This window comes from Sphaeramia orbicularis, chromosome 21, assembly GCF_902148855.1.
Source record: "Sphaeramia orbicularis chromosome 21, fSphaOr1.1, whole genome shotgun sequence".
In the NCBI taxonomy this organism is placed as follows: Eukaryota; Metazoa; Chordata; class Actinopteri; order Kurtiformes; family Apogonidae; genus Sphaeramia; species Sphaeramia orbicularis.
The window spans coordinates 21,402,556-21,419,888 of record NC_043977.1 but is presented as its reverse complement, the minus strand read 5'-3'; the positions used below and the strand labels follow the sequence as shown (position 1 = coordinate 21,419,888).

The following is a 17,333-nucleotide window of genomic DNA, read 5'->3' as shown; positions in this document are numbered from 1 at the left end:
CATCTGCTAAAGCTCTTACGAATTCTCGATACACTTTAGATTTATACTATTTATGACCATAGAAAAAAAGACTTGTCTGTGATGCAAGAAATCAATGTATTCTTCACAGAGCTAAAACTAGCCGAGAATATCAGACTGTGTTGTGTTAATTGAGTTTAAAACAGACAATTATCTTCTGCTTATTAAGCTCATTATATTTGTGCCTTGAGCTCATTGGGGCTTGTGCTGAGAGATGAGGGTGCAACGCCATTTTATGCATCAGCAGGCAAACATTAAACAACGAAATCAAACAGTTCTGTTAAACACCCATTTTCTTGTTTATATTTTGAATATGTTTCATACCAAGATTAACTGGAATTAGTTGTTGCTAATTCATTTTAAACCAGAAAATGATCACATCCCTCAAACACTGACTGTTTAAAACTGTTTGGTGCTTACAGTCAGTGTGTGGATGCTGATGTACAGCAGCAGAAGGGTCTTAACTGAGCACTGTTTGCTCAAACAGCGAGATCCACTGCAGGATTCAGAATAACTCCCCCTCTCAGATTTGTCTCGGAGAGATTCGAGGTGCCGCTGAGCCTCCTTATCTGACTGACATCATCCATCTGGATGAAGAGTCATCTGAGCCAAGCAGCCCCACCCTCCATCTGCTCAAAATCTGGATATCTTCACACAGCACCAAACAGAAACAATGACTCCCAGCAGATCTAAACTCCAATCTAAAGTGCTCTGGATTCACTTCTTCATTATCTCCATTTTCAACGTTCCTGCTCTTCAGGCATGGTGCAAACATTTACTGGTCTTTTATGGTTTTAGTGTAGTTTGCTTCTTCAGTGATCAATAAACTTATATCAAATTTACATCTTATCTAATGTTTTGCAAGTTATTCAACATCCTTGTCACAACTGTGCTCTGCCTACATCTGCAGCCCACCTACAAGGCCGCCCTGACAGAGGAGACACTAAATCACTGTTAGGTAAACAAACATGCAGGGTAAACTTGCCAAATACTGTCTTTATTCACCAACAGGCCTGTGACGCCAAAGAACCAACAAAAGAAAGACTGTAACCTGGTATTTTAACCAACTTCACAACCAGAACAAAATAAACAGCCTCGAAGCTTTTTTCCATCCCTGACGAATGCGCTGAATTACACCTTCTATCACTTCTATTTTCTATTTGTGCTACACATTGAAGCCAATTTACTTGTTTCTGTTTTAGTTAAACTACTAACATTTTTTCTTACAGTCATACAATTCAATAATCAACAAAATGTCAATTATAAAAGGTTGCTGGCAATTTATATGCAAGCGCCACTCACTGAGGCATTGATTGCGATGTGTAAAATGGCAAGTTTGCTTTGCCTGAGGACACAGCAGATGCGAAATTTCAGTGCACAGGAAGTACGTTTGTACAGAGCATGCTGGCACAGTCTGCTTTGTTTCCACCTCTGAGGAAGTTTCTCTCCAAGTGCTTAAATTGCTCTGCTCCTCAGTGAAAAAACAAAAATTAGTGAGGAAAATTGAAGACCGCAAGGAGATTTCTGTATGTAAATGAGACCTTGTGTTTATAAGTCTAGATTCATCAAGGAGAAAGAAGCGATGATAAAATACAATAGTTCACACAATGCAAACATATTTTGTGTGCACCTTACTGAGAATGAGCTGCTAAATAAACCATAGAGAGTGCTACCGTCTCATATAAACCTATCAGGAAAAGGTCACACCCTGCTGCTGCCGGTGCACACGTTGTGGAGTTAAACTGCCTTTTCTTTGCTTAACAGGAAAGTGTTTTGCATCCCAAGACAAGGAGCGCCAAGATGATGCTTGCACAGATGGGCTTCTGTTTGAACACAGGAGACAGTGGGCCCATTTGCATAGAGATGTAATACTCCGCTGCAGTAGAAACGTGAAATATATTTCCACAAAGACGAGCTCTCATCACAGAATTGTTTCAGAAACAACGATGAAACACAGCTTTTAAAGGGAAATCACTCTTTTAGTATTTTACAGTATCAGAGTGCAAGCTGCTGCCTGGTTGGTTTATTAAATCTGTTCAGTGAATGGCAGAAAAGGCATCTGAATTGAAACTGAACTTGGTATATCTATCAGCGGTAATCACTTGTACTGTTTGCATCTAGCTAACATGAGCTAAGTCATTTTTACTGTGTAGGAGTGAATTACTCAACCGCGTCTTGGGATAGGACTAAATATTTATTCTCAGTTGATGGAAAATGACTGTTTAGAGGAGAGTGTGACGCTGTAGAGAATATGTGGTCCTCACTGTTCTTTCCAAACTTACACCTTTAAAACAAGTTGGTTCTGATCGTCAGTTAGTATTAAGCTTTTTTTCACCCTTGTCAACAAACTACTCCTTCACACAGAGGTGAACAACAAGCCTGCAACAGTCTGTGTCTCCCCACATCGAGTTTCTGTCCAGGAATATATGGGCTGCGTTAACCTTCTGAAACAGAACTGTGGAGCTGAAGCAATTGGCACCCTGGAAATGTATTGTGTGTCGGCCCAGGAGGAGGGCGTCTGAGGACCTGGGTAACAAGTCGACTTGAAAGGATTAACATTGGCTTTAAACACGTCTGTTCACACCCTGCATTACAATGGGTCTCCACATCTGTCCCGAGTGATGCCTGAGGATCACATCTCACTCCTCTGTGTTATAAGCAAACAAACAAGCTCATCTACGGCGGAATACAGTGTGCACTTTCATTTCAAGATCAACAGGCTGCCTTGGACATGATTCTTTGTAAATGTGATCGACTATGTAACTCAAAGAGACACAGTTTTAAGTGTGGAATCATTAATTTCTGACACTGTGATGCAATTGATATACCTCAAACTCATGGCCCGGGGGCCAATTCAGGCCCGCGGGGTGATATTTTGTGGCCCTCTACTTGAAATCAAAGTTTAGTGTTAGTGCGGCCCATACATAGTGCTTAAATGCACCTTTTTGCTGAGTGTTGCCATGCTTTTATTTAATTTATTTTTATCACTTATGGGCTACCATAGATAGACTCGTGACAGCTTCTGGTGGCATTTGTTGTCAAGCTAGTCAACCGCGAAGTACCTGGGGAAGTATGAATGTTAGTCACTTAGTTGAAACATATTCCGGAGTGACACCAAGTGGACGGAAAACATATGCTATCACCCAGTTCCAGTCATGTCTCTCAAAATGTGCTGTAAAGAGAAAGGTTGGCAACGAGCACAGGCAATTTCAGGAAAAGTGGGAGACGGAACATTTTTCGTCGAGCGCAGGGGCACCCCTACGTGTCTCATATGCACAGAGAAAGTTGCGGTGTAGAAGAAATACAACATGTAACGTCATTACTCAACCAGACATGCTGAAGAGTTTACAAGATACCAGGGAGATGAGAGAAAGAACCGGGTCGCTAATCTGAAAAAATGTCTATTGAGGCAACAAGATTGATTCAAGAAAGCAAACAAAGAGAATGTAGCAGCAGTCGAAGCTAGCTATGTGGGGAGTGAGATGACTGCTAGGGCTGGAAAACCACTGAAAGAAGGCGAGTTCATTAAAAAGTGCATGTTACTAGCTGCGAGTAACGCAAAGAAACCCTTTTTGTGGAATACCTAATGCGGCCCAGCCTGACCCAGACTCTACCTCCAGCGGCCCCCAAGTAAGTTGGTTTGAGACCCCTGCCTTAAATGTTGATGTGACAAGTTATTATTAGTGTGTTGATTAAATCTTGCAGTGCTTATAACACATTTGTGAATTTCTGCTGGATTGTCTGACCTGTAGATATTGAATTTCCTCATGGAGAAAAAAGTGTTTCGGTGCAGTGGTTCATAAAAAGCAACTCTAACATACAGCCCGTCCAAATCTGGTCCAATCAGCTGAACTGACCACAGGTGGACTCCAGTCAGGTTGTGGACGCCTCTGAAGTTTGATGAGTGGAAACAGAATCCACCTGAGCTCAGTTCTGAGTGTCACGGAAATGCTGTGAATACTTATGTGCATGTTACATTTTTGCTTTTGATTTTTAATAAATTTGAAAAAGTTTCAAACAAACATTTTTTCACTCTGTCACTATGATGTATTGTGTGTCGAATTTTGAAGTAGGAAATGAATTTAATCTGTTTGGAATAAGGCTGTACCACAAGAAAATGGAAAAAGGAAAAAATAAATAAAAGTGTAGCCCTGTGAATAATTTCTGGATGCACTTTAATTTTCAGATGTCATTGTCACTTACAGGTAGGACATCCACTGAATAATCCATGTCCCAGTGCATACTCATGTCCACGGTGCTAAAACAACATGACATACACTCCTATGCAAAAGTTTTTGTTGTTTTTGCAGGGTTGGAATAAGCATGCATATTTATTTCTCCTTCTCTTTTTTCAGATGCGACAGGAAAATACAGGAAATATGTGCACAGCCTTAAAAGACGAACAAAACAAATGAACTAAATGGGTTGTAAAGGTTAAAGTCACTATTTAGAGGCGACCCCTGACCCCATGACAAGAAGCAGTACAAACAATTAGAAACATCTGACTAGAAAAATCTGAAAATGAATGCAATAAATCTCATATTGTCTGAACAAAAAGGTTAAAGACATGTTAAATTTAAAGGGAGGTCACACTAAATACAACCACTTTGGTTTACAGAAGCTATTTTTCCCTGAAGTTTAATAATATATCCAGATTTGGTTGTAAGACAGAAATGGTAAAAAGAACTAGGCACGTGTGTCTCAGAGGAGGAATGGGTTAATATCTGGAGAACTCAACAGTCAAACACTTCTTCAAGAATATGGAGGGAACATTGCTGGAAAAATATAATTAAATTTTTCCTAACTCCTAAAATTACAGCTAAATATGTGTCCAGAGTTCAGCCTTGTTGGAGAGAATGTGGAGATGCCAGTGTAAATCATGCATATGTCTTTCGGTTATGACCTAAACTTGCATCATTTTGGGAGAGCGTATATTCAATAGTTGTTAAGGTATTGGGTTATGCAAGCCCTAAAACATGTTTGGTGATGTATTTTGGATGTATTATTGGTAATAATGTAATTAAAAATGATAGATATGTGTTAAAAATACTATTAGCAGCCTGTAAAAAGGCTATAACGAAAAAAATGATGCAGATTTGAACCACCTACAATTAATGAGATTCTGACTCATAGATTGAGGATTCAAGAAGAACAGCGTCATGATAAATGGAAGAAATGGACAATTTTCATTTCAACATCACATTACTAAAACCAATTGTTAGTCACAAAGGTTTTTTATGGTCAGTGTATCCCAAATGTCCCTTATGTTTGTATTGTACAGAATTCAAACAATAAAAATAAAGTAAAAAATATAAATAATACAATATCCAGATTTGATCTTAATACAGAGACTGAGAAATGCATATGTGTGGTCATACAAACTAATGTTGGCGTTAGACTTTTGCACTGCACCGTATGTGTTTGAAACCTCCTCCAAATGTGTCCTGAAGATGCTCTAGATTACATTACAGTGTGAAAACATTAGAGCAGGGGTGTCAAAGTCATTTTAGTTCAGGGGCCACATTCTGCTAAATTTGATCTGAAGTGGGCTGAACCAGTAAAATAACATAATAATATATAAATAATGTCAACTCCAAACTTTTCTCTGTTTTAGAACGAAAAAAGTTCATTTACATTATGAAAAGGTTTACATCTACAAACTATCCTTTCAAAAGATGTGAATAACATGAACAAACTGAAAAAATAAGTGTAATTTTAACAATATTAAGCCTCAGTTTATCATTTACACATGTACATTATAACTTACAGATCACAGTGGATCTACAAACACACAAAACATTGACTAACGAATATTGTTAAAATTGTACTTACTTCTCTTAAGACATTTCAGGTTATTCACATTTTTTGCAAAATTATACTTTGTTTTAGTGTGAATACATGAAAATATTTACTTTTACAAACAGAAAAATTTGGAGTTGTCATTATTTATATGCTATTATGACAGTATTTGACTGGTCCTGCCCACTTGAGATTGAATTGGTCTGAATGTGGAACCTGAACTAAAAGGATTGTTAATATTTTTGTATAATTTTTGCATTTCACAAATTCATCCCAAGGGCCGGACTGGACCCTTTGGCAGGGCGGATTTGGCCCCCGGGCCGCATATTTGACACCTGTGCATTAGAGGATAATGGGGCCGTGGTGGAGGTATGACTGTCATTATAGTGGGTCATGTCTGATGTTTGAAACTTTCTTTGTTTCAGGTAAGCCGTGCCATAATTCTGCAGTAATATGTACAATTCACCACTTCATGTTATCTGATTTACCTGCTGTATAAAGATAGCCTCAGATCCTCTGTGTTTATGAGATTATGACAGGTATTTTGTGTATAAACGTATCAGATCCAGCAGTATAACCTAAAGCCTCCGAGGTTTCCAGCTAAGAAAAAAATCATCCTTTGATTACAGTCGGAACAAAGACTCCATTCGTATCAGTGGACACCGAACAGCGGGAGTTTTAGAGAGGAACATTTCAGAGTGATGACTGTAATGAGCTCTGAAGACCTGCTGTCATTTAGCCAATCAAAAGCACCAGTAACTCCACCGTGGGCAGCCTCTCTTCTAATGGGCTGACCTACATTTCGACAGCACCAAACTTTTAGTGTTAAATCCCACCGGCTCAGGCTGACAAAGAAACTATTATTAAAATTATCCCTTTTTTCATCTATTCTCGTATACTTTTGTAGAAAAATAGCATCAAACACTGTCGTCGAATAAGAAAAGGTGGCGCTCTGGATGTCCATAACTATTGATTATTGAAGTCTCGAAGAGGAAGATAAAACACGTCAATGGTGAAATTACATGAAATTCTGAAGCTCTGACTCTTAATATTTTTAGCACTTAAATTGGTATTCATTCATGGTTCTATTCATAGTTTTTTGTGTAGATCGATGTTAATTTTGTTTATCTTTAAAGGAGTGATGTTTTGCTTTTTTAAATGGAATTATGCATTTTCAAACATTTCCCTGTGGTCTACATAAACTGTAAATGCTATGCTTGGGTCTGAATTCTTCATTAATTCAACTCCACAGGCCCATCTTCAATCCTATTTCTGAGTAATGACACCAGAAAGGTTGTTTTGAGCGCTGGCCCTTTAAATGCAAATGAGCCACTTCACACCCCACCCCTTCCAGGTTGTTGACTGTGCTTTCTGTCCCATTCAGCCACTTGTGTTCGTTAATACAACCAACAACTGAACATTTTGACCTTATATGGGCAAATGTCGTGATGTAACTAGTTATAAACTGTAACAAATTAAGAAACAGGTTGTAGAAATCCACTCGATTTTTGCCGGAATGAATATAAAGATAGCTTTGTAGCACCTGGAGGGTTCAAATTCAAACTTTATGAACTATTAGGGTTCAAATACACAAATAAATGTACCAAAGACTAATAAAAGTGGGTTTAGCAAAATATGACCCCTTTAAGATCCACTGTGTAGATCCTGCGCAAGAAAATACTGCTTTTTGTGTTTTTATGTTATTGTTACTTTACTCATTAGTCACGAATACCTTAAAACACACAACACATATAATTAGTGACATATAAACTGGATCTAAATGAAGGCATATCTAAATGTGACTCTACTTAACATGGTGAACTTCAAATTTTCCAAAATGATGTCAGTAACTAAACAAAGGAGCACTGCGGGGATACGCTGCATGTTGGAAAATCATTTAGAAGAAACGCTGTGTTGACCAAACTCTAAGCACAAGGCCTCACGACCGCAGTAAGTAATGCTTTTAGCAGAACATACGGCATGAGAGAATGTGAAGTAGACATAAAAATGCACGCGCACTCAACAGCCTCAGAAACACACAGAGCGTTTTCTGTGCGGAAGAGAGAGCTTCCCCTGCAGCTTACAATTACAGCAGTGGGGTCCAGAATGATAAAACAGCAGGTGATAATAAATAAGAGAGCAAAGTAATGCAAAAAGATTGATGAAAACATACCTGTCTCTCCCCACAGAGTGTCATGGCTATCAATTTGCACAGCATGCTCATTATTCAACGCCAGCAAGCCCCTCACAACCTGCCAAAAAAGAAACTTAGATTAATGACATACCATTTCAGCATAAGATATCATATAAACCTACAAGAGCTTGTACTGCATGCTGATTTGGCCACAGAATCGCACAGAGTTAGACGCTGAAATAATCTTTATAGGATCGAAAATCTGCCTGAGTGAATTCTTATTAATTAATCACAGTAGACTGGAGAACGGCTGCTTGCTGGACTATGCAAATCAAGGCCAATCTGATTCATAAAAGCCTGTTAGGGTCTTCCTCTACATATGCGGTGACGGCTTTACTTTGCCCGTTCCTCTTTTTCTAAGCCAGACCTCGGGATCCTGGCCAAACTAATGAGGAAGCTAAAATAAACCTTGAGCCTGTATCGCAGCCCAGCAGTCGAAGGCGCTGCGCAGTGATCGATCCATGAGTCCAGCAAGGCCGAGAAACACCTCTAACTCCACATCATCAACGGTGTAAACCAGATGTGTTCTGCTTTTGTCTCTACACTGGAAAAATCTAAGTGTAAGTCTTTACCAAGTGTATTTTCCTCATTTCTAGTCAAAATATCTCATCACACTTAAAATAAGACATAATCACCTAAAGGGTAAGTTTTCAGTGAGATATAAAGAACTTATTTGTAGACAATAGATCTTGAAAATTTTATTTCAAGAAATCCTACCAAGATAATTTTCACTTGTTCCACTGGCAGATTTTTTTTGCTTAATTCAAGATTTTTTTTGCTTAATTACAGATTTTTTTTTGGCTTAATTCAAGCAAAAAAAATCTGCCAATGGAACAAGTAAAAATTATCTTGGTAAGATTTCTTGAAATAAGACTTTCAAGATCTATTGTCTACAAATAAGTTCTTTATACAGGGTTCCTGTAGGGTCTTAAAAAGTCTTTAAAGTCTTGATTTTCCAAATCTATATTTAATACCTTAAAAAAGTCTGAAAAGGTATTAAATTATATATGGTAGGTCTTAAGTTCGGTTGCCATAAACTGGTTGGCTGTATTGTGTTTAAAAGTGTCTGTTAAATGTCCAAGCTGCAAAGAAAGTAACGTTAGTTGACTCGGTTCCACATTTTCCAACCCGACAGTTTATATTGAAATTAGGAACCAATTATTGGTAACTTTGCAGCCCCCAGTGAGAAATGACTCGGAATGATGGGAATCAAGGTGTTGGACTAAATAAACACATTTTCCTAAATTCTAGGAGTCACAAATTTTTGCAAGTATGGCTGTGAAATAGACATTAAATTCTGATCTGAGTAGTCTTAAAAAGTCTTAAATTTAACTTGTAGAAACCTGTAGGAACCCTGTTTATATCTCACTGAGAAGTTACTCTTTAGGTGATTATGTCTTATTTTAAGTGTGATGAGACATTTTGACTAGAAATGAGAAAAATACACTTGATAGGATTTAGATTTTTTCCAGTGATGTTGCTCTGCTCTTTGTAGGAAGCTGCTCACTTTGGTCTAGACATGATTTTACAGAACATTTGCAATGTGTGTGGTTTAAAAAAAAAGCTTTGAAATGTCTTTTTATGGCTTTGAATATTGGATCTGATGTTGAATCTAATGTTGGAATTCTATTTTGTCAGATGTGTCACAGTTTTAAGGAGTTGGTGGTTGTCATGGTGAAGCAAACGTTTGACTGATAGACATTTATAGGTAAGACACAGCAACACAAATATGAGTGTGTTAAATATAGTTTTACAAACACTGACGGCAAAAACAGACTGAAACCCTAGGGTATGTATGACAGAAGGAAAACGCAAAACTGAGGCGTCACGTAGAACTGAAACACACACCGCTTGTTCTTAATGTTTTTAGTAAATCTTACATATTTTGTGTGCAGACTCAATTGTACAGTTGTGTTGTTTATTATTTTGTGTGTATTTTGTTTAAAAAGCTCACAATGACACTGAACATGTGTTTATGAATCTATTCTTCTGAATTCTATAAAAGTGGGTCATGACTTGATGACCGTGGGAAAAAGTGGGTCCTGAGGGTGAACCAGATGAGAACCACTGATCTGCTGATATGAGACAACAGTATACACTACAGTCACGGAAAAATTATTAGACCAACCTTGTTTTCTTCAATTTCTAGTTCATTTTATTGCCTGGTACAAGTAAAGGTATATTTGTTTGGACAAATATAATGGTAACAACAAAAATAGCTCATAAGAGTTTAATTTCAGAGCTGATATCCATCCATTTTCCATGGTTTTCTTGATAATAACCAAAATCACTTCAGCTCTTACATCAATATCTATATCATCGTACTGCCAAAAACAGTGCTTTTAAGGATTCCACGTTTTCTTTTCTATCTGTTTTAGTCACATGATACACACAGGAGTTAGTACTTGACTACATAACCATTGTTTGCGATGACTTTTGATGGTCTAATAATTTTTTCCGTGACTGTATATCAGTGTTCCTTCAGTGAAGTCTGATTCAACAAATGTGGAAACTACTGAGGATATCAGCCCTCTATCAGGTTATTGCTTATAGATTTATGCTGACACCTATAATGAGAAGACAAATGTTGCAGTAACATTTTAGCATTCACGCATAAAATTTTGGTGTTTTAATGCCACTACTTTTACTACGATCTCCTCTAACTCTTATTTTATTCATTGCCTCTTTTCATACTCCGCTTTAATTTTATTATATCCCATCATTGTGTTTTATTGTATTTCTTCTGGAAAGCCCTTTCCGCTCTCTGCTTAGCAAGTGTTATGTAAATAAAATTTATCATTATTATTAATTTCTAACCCGTACCACTTTCCTCCCATCCATTCTCAAACTGCCTAGCCTGTGACCCTGAGTCCTTTTTTTTTTCTTATGAATTATATCAGCCATTGGTGCCTGGAACAGTAAACCACCAGAACCACCAGTAAAACAAATCATCTAGACCAGAGGTGTCAAACATACGGCCCCTGGGCCAAAACTGACTCGCCAAAGGGTCCAATCCGGTCCGTGGGAAGAATTTGTGAAATGCAAAGATTACACTGAAGATATTAACAGTTCATGGTGTCAAATCTTTTTAATTCAGGGGCCACATACAGACCAATTTGATCTGAAGTGGGTCGAACCAGTAAAATACTATTATAATAATCTATAAATAATGACAACTCCAAATTTTTGTCTTTTTATGTCCAAAAGAGTAAAATTACACAAAAATGTTGACATTTAGACAAAGTCCTTCCACAAAAAATGTGAATAACCTGAATATGAACAACCTGAAATGTCCTAAGAGAAGAACAATTTTAACAATATTCAGCCTTTTATTAAATGTTTTGTGTATTTGTAGATCCACTGTGATCTGTAAGTTGTAATGCACATGTGTAAATGATAAACTGAGGCATTATATTGTTAAAATTGCACTTATTTTTCTTAAGAAATTACAGGTTGTTCATTTTATTCACATTTTTATATGATACGCTGTAGATATAAACATTCCCATAATGTAATTTTACTGACTTTACTGGTCTGGCCCACTTGAGATCAAATTGGGCTGTATGTGGCCCCGATCTAAAATGAGTTTGACCCCCTGGTCTACACTGAGTTTTATAAGGACAGTACAATGGTTGAGTCCAGTTTGCTACGACTGGGTTTAACAGAACATTTTACTTTTTCTCTCATTTTCCATCTAGTTTTTCAAGAATGAAAAATGTGCCATATGCGAACCCTGTTTATGCAGCATTTGTTTGACTTGCCTTTTATTAATGGTGTACTGTTTGTTAAGACAACCTCTTCTCAGGTTCTACATCATTGTCGTGAGGTTCATTGTTCACTAATGCATAGTGTGTACATGTGTGGTGGTCGGACCTGTGTGTGTCCCATGCTGGAGGCTCCTATCAAAGCCTGCTGCAGGGCTTTGTTCTTCAGAGCACAGTCCTGCTCAGCGCACCACTCCAGCTCCAGCAGGTACTGGATGATCTCAAGATGGCCTCGGAGGGCGGCGTGGACCAAAGCGCACTGGCCGCTCTTATCTATATGATCAATCTGAGAGAAACACCACACTGTTGATGTAAAAACACAGGGACTGGAGTTGTAGCGTATTTTTCAGTTGTAAAAGAAGCAACTCCTGACCTTTGACCCCCTCTTGCAGAGAAGCATGACCAGACCCAAGTGCCCCGCAGCAGCTGAGAAGCACAGGGGGCTCATGTTGTTTTCGGCCACGACGTCCACGCTGGCTCCGAACTCCAGCAGCAGGGAGACGATTTCCAGGTGACCGAGGTGGCACTGGACGCAAAGCACTGGTGCGTTGTTGAGGACCTCCGTACGGTAGTTGACGTTCGCCCCTCCGAGCATCAGCAGACGGCTCACCTGATTGTACAAATGAAAACACAAACAAGGACAGCTGGTGTTGAAACAATGATATCAAAGCATTACCATCTGTGCACGTATTGTATCTACCATCAGGTTTGTGTTGTTGTTGTTTCATTCAGAGGCTATTAATGTGAAAGATAAACAAAGACACACAATACACTGGCAAAAACGATAAAATTAAGCCTGAACAAATTGGATTTAAAACTAATTTTACTGTATGCTTCTTGTTGTTTCTATGCTCTTATGTCAAAGGTCAGATTCAAAATGAAGTCGTCACATTATACTGTATCCTTTTTTTTGTCCTCTATAGGGGTCAAGGGTTTCACAGCTTTACTTAAAAAAGTAGAGAGAAAAAAAACAACTGTCCACTGCAAAGGACAATCCATAAAAAAATGTATCTGAAAAAACTGTTACATTGTACATTTACAGTCAAGACAATTATTTAATGTAAAAAAGGCCAAACTTTTACTTTCCTGCATCTCAGGAGCATATAGAATTATTAGTTTGGTCTTCCTGTGCATAATGACGTAAATCAAAAATAACTGCCTGCTTTAATTAAAAAATAATAAAATGTGAAGATACAACAGGAAATAAAATTGTGTGTACTTCTAGGACCCACAGTGGAATAAATTAGTAGTGATTTGCTGTTTTCCCAAAGGACACAGGGAGGTCATTCTGTAACTGTCTCTTTGAATGATGCTACAATTACACACAATAACTTGCAAATGGACAGTGAGGATGACAAACAGTGATAAGACCCCACTCAAACACTAAAACTAATGACAAAGAAAAATGTAGGATCATTTTGTTTCAAGACACTCTACATCATCTCGACATAATGGAGTTCACACAAAAAAAGGCCAACGGGTTTCTCACTTTGAGACAAAACTGTGACTGTTCTTGCAAGTTTTAAGTAACTCTAGCTCCAGATGCAACCGTTCAGGTGGATTTCATGACCTTTTGGAGATGGAGCCACCAAATTTTACAACTAAGAGTACTATCTTTTTCATCATCATATCGCATGAAACACCAGGAGGGAGATAAGGAGTGACTAGAGAGTAGACCTGACAACACACTCTTGTCATATCTGTCCTTTAAACCACTTAACTTTGTCTGAACTGTGAGTATTTTCAGTCTTGCTTGGCCCTTATCCACAAAGAAACTATACATACATATATATATATATATATATATATATATATATATATATATATATATATATATATATATATATATATATATATATATATATTTATTTATTTATTTTTTATTTATTTATTTATTTTTAATGAGAAAAGGTCAGTCAAACAAGGCTCTGTGATGTGTATTTTAGAGGGGTCATATTTTGCTAAATCCATATTTATTAGTCTTTGGTTCATTTATTTGTGTATTTGGACCCTAATAGTTCAAAAAGTTTGAATTTGAACCCTCCAGGTGCTGCAAAGCTATCTTTATATTCATTTTGGCAAAAATCGAGTGGATTTCTACCACCCGTTTCAATTCCTGCTTAATTTGTTAGGTTTTATAACAAGCTACATCACGACATTTTCACATATAAGGTCAAGACTTCCGACAAACTTTTCTCCGAGTACACCATAATTGTTTGTCAGCAGCAGCAGTTGTAGTAAAAACTGAAAATATGTCCAAACTTTGAGCCGATTACCTAAAATGTTCAGTTGTTGGGTGTATTAACAAACACAAGTGGCTGAATGGGACAGAGCAGCACAGTCAACAACCTGGAGGGGGAGGGGTGTGAAGTGGCTCATTTGGATTTAAAAGGCCAGCGCTCAAAACAACCTTTCTGGTGTCATTACTCAGAAATAGGGTTGAAGATGGACCTGTGGAGTTGAATTAATGAAGAATTCAGACCCAAGCATAGCATTTACAGTTTATGTAGACCACAGGGAAATGTTTGAAAATGCATAATTCCATTTAAAAAAGCAAAATATCACTCCTTTAAATAATTTCCACATAGCACCAGAGCTCTACAGCACCAAATGATTTGATTGATACACAGATACCTATTGCTTTTATCAGTAATAAAAATAAGGTAGAATGAATGGAAACGTGAATGTGTCTCAGTAGAAAGCCCTAGTGCTATTAGTGGAAAAACTAGTGTGGAGCTCTGTGGATAGCTTTGAGTTTTTCACAAAGTTACAAAAAAACAGTGATAAAATCACTAATATGAAAAAGGCTTACAGCAGATTCCATTCATTTACAAGTGACAAAGGATGTATCCTACAAAAAAAAAAGTAAATACACCCCTTTTTCTCTCACATAATCACAAATTAACCTTGAAAAGCTTCACATTCTCTCTTTTCTTCACTCCGACGTGCATTTCATCACCTCTCTCGCCTGTCTGCTTCCCTCTAAACATTTTTCATTTTCTTCATTGCTCATATGAAAATCCCTCTGCAGTATCTGAAAAATGAATCAGTGAATATTTGTTTCTAAGCAAACAACTGACAACAGAAAATAACATTTTGTGGCACCAGATGAATATAGTAAATCATTATTTCTTCTTTTTTTGATCATATAAGGGGGTGGTAACCAATGTACAACTGTAAGCCTGACCATGTAACACACAATGACTTTAAATGGATTTAAATTAACATAGAAAAACAACTGCTGCTGCTCTAAAATGTATACACCAGGGAATTATTAAAGAATTTACGTGACTCTGGGCTGTTACGAGAAAAAGGCAACCATGGCAAATGCTCTGTGGGCGAAGATGGACACACACGCTAGGACTAGCAAAAAAATAATGAGGGCAGCTTGTTCCGCAATCCGTTTAATTGCTCCTGTCACTCTAATGATTATTTATTTGTTCATTTACACATCTGTTGTTCTGGTAATACATTCACTCTTGGCTTTGCAGACAAAAGATGAGAAGACAAAAATGATGCATTAGTCTAATGTACGCCAAAGTCATCTTAATGCTGACTGTATGGACCTAATTGTTCTGTTAACTATATTATAAATCAACTGAATGTGGAGAAATATAAAAGCTTTCAGTGAGACTATAACAATAATATACAGTTCTAGTCATAATTAGGTGCAATATGTGCAGATGTTTTAATTTATCAGCTAATTAGGTAAGGAATTTATTTAGAATATTGTTAACAGGAGGAAAGCTTGGAGAAAAAAAATGCAGCCTTTTCATTAGTATATCTAAAAGGTAAATATGAGTGATAGGACTTAAAAGCTGAGAAGTCTCACCTTGACGTTGGGTGTGTAAAGGTTCCTCAGAGAGGCCAAAGCTGCAGAAAGGCCGTCAGCACTGCTGCTGATCCATAAAGCCTGCAGCACACTGGATGACACACCTGTTTTCTTACTCAGGCCCTACATGCAAAAACACATATGCATATATTAATGCAAAAACATACCCACACATCTACACCACTGCACAAGATGTCAGCGTTTCTTTTAACACGCAAGATGTCAAAAGAAATGTTTACCTTCTGTAAACCGTACTCATGATACAAAAATCAAAGAGACGACTAAAATGAGGAAGAGAGGGGAAGAAATTCAACCAGATATGAATCAAAGGGCATGTGGGCGCCAGAGATCTACCTTGAAGATGTGCGCTTTGAGGATGTGGTGTCCCAGCTCCATCGTCTGCTGTCGATTCAGTTTCCCCTCTTGACGAGACAGCATGAAGGCCATGAGAGCATGACCGGTCCTGGATGAGGGAAAAAAACAGAGGGAATATGTCATAAATACAACATGCCGCCATTGTTTTTGTGTGTATATTCTTCTGTGACCCAGGAAAATAAAAGAGATGGCTTTCTTTACATTAAATAATTGTCTTGATTGGAAACAGCAGAATGCAATGTTTTTTTTAGATACATGTTTTATGGAATGTCCTTTGCAGTGGACAGCATTTTTAATTGAAGCTGTGAAACTCTTGTCTCCTACAGATGACAAAAATGCATTGCTGGGTCTCAAGAGGATATAACTACACATCCAACCATGGTCTTTCAAGCTTTTTGGATTCACTTCTCATTTTTTTTTAAATCTACAAACTCAGATTTGTATTTGCTCATTCTGGTCAGGAAGGTGATATGGAAAAGTATTCATTTCACTCAGCTCTGCCATGAATGAGCAAAAAATATTGAACAATATCCAACTGATATTCAGGAAGGATAGGAAGAGTGAAAAACCCCTGGGCTCTCTTTTCCTTCTTCACTGAGGCACTCTGGCGTTAATTAATGCAGAACTTCATTAAAAGGACACGCATGATTGCAGATCATTTTGATCTGGTTAAAATTCTCTCTCTTCGTGCCCAGGCACAAACAGAAAGACGGTGCAGCATCTTTTGTGTGCATATGCATTCCCTGTGCCAAACTCCGAGTCTTTGTGCTTTAATGACGAAGTTGGAAGGCAGTGAATGTCCACGATATGAAGCTCGGCTCTGGTCCACTTACCAGCACTATTGTGTGAGAAGAGGTGATGCATAAGAGCAGCAGGGAGGAAAAAAGGCTAACCAAAGTGACATCATCGAATTTATTAAGTGTGAAAAGTAAAGTGAGAGGTCTCTTGAATTACAATTTGGTAGTACTAAACAGTAAGCAGATAAGCCAGAGGGAAAGAGCAGAAAACAGAGATAACTTGTTGCACATGAACGTCTCCTATGAATGTACTTCAATGGCTGATTACGTCGAAGGAACACAGTCAACAATCCCCCCTATCTACAAAAAAGATTATTTTAACTGTCTATTCTATAGGCATTTTCAGACAAAGTAGTTTGAGTTCATGGAATGAAACTCATCCTTCTTAAAACCAATGACTAGATATTTCATTGCCATTTTTCATTATAATTTAATTCAAGTATTTCATGTGCAGCACAGATCTACGAATGTCCTCATGAATCATTCATTACTTGAACAAAAAGAAAACGCTATGATTCATTATATTAGCAACTTCATTATAAATAGAGAGTACT

At 37.6% G+C, this 17,333-nt stretch overlaps 1 protein-coding gene across 2 annotated transcripts in view; it reads right to left on the bottom strand.

Moving 5' to 3' along the window:
* The window catches only part of tanc1b (tetratricopeptide repeat, ankyrin repeat and coiled-coil containing 1b), a 121,413-nt gene that overhangs the window by 12,529 nt on the left and 91,551 nt on the right, over positions 1 to 17,333 (bottom strand). For both annotated transcript variants that reach the window (XM_030124466.1, XM_030124467.1), the window contains exons 14-18: positions 15,962 to 16,070; positions 15,608 to 15,730; positions 12,149 to 12,385; positions 11,885 to 12,061; positions 7,991 to 8,069 (exon numbers count right to left, since the gene is read on the bottom strand). In XM_030124466.1, coding sequence (XP_029980326.1) covers positions 7,991 to 8,069; positions 11,885 to 12,061; positions 12,149 to 12,385; positions 15,608 to 15,730; positions 15,962 to 16,070 — 725 coding nt within the window. The remainder of the gene's footprint in view (positions 1 to 7,990; positions 8,070 to 11,884; positions 12,062 to 12,148; positions 12,386 to 15,607; positions 15,731 to 15,961; positions 16,071 to 17,333) is intronic.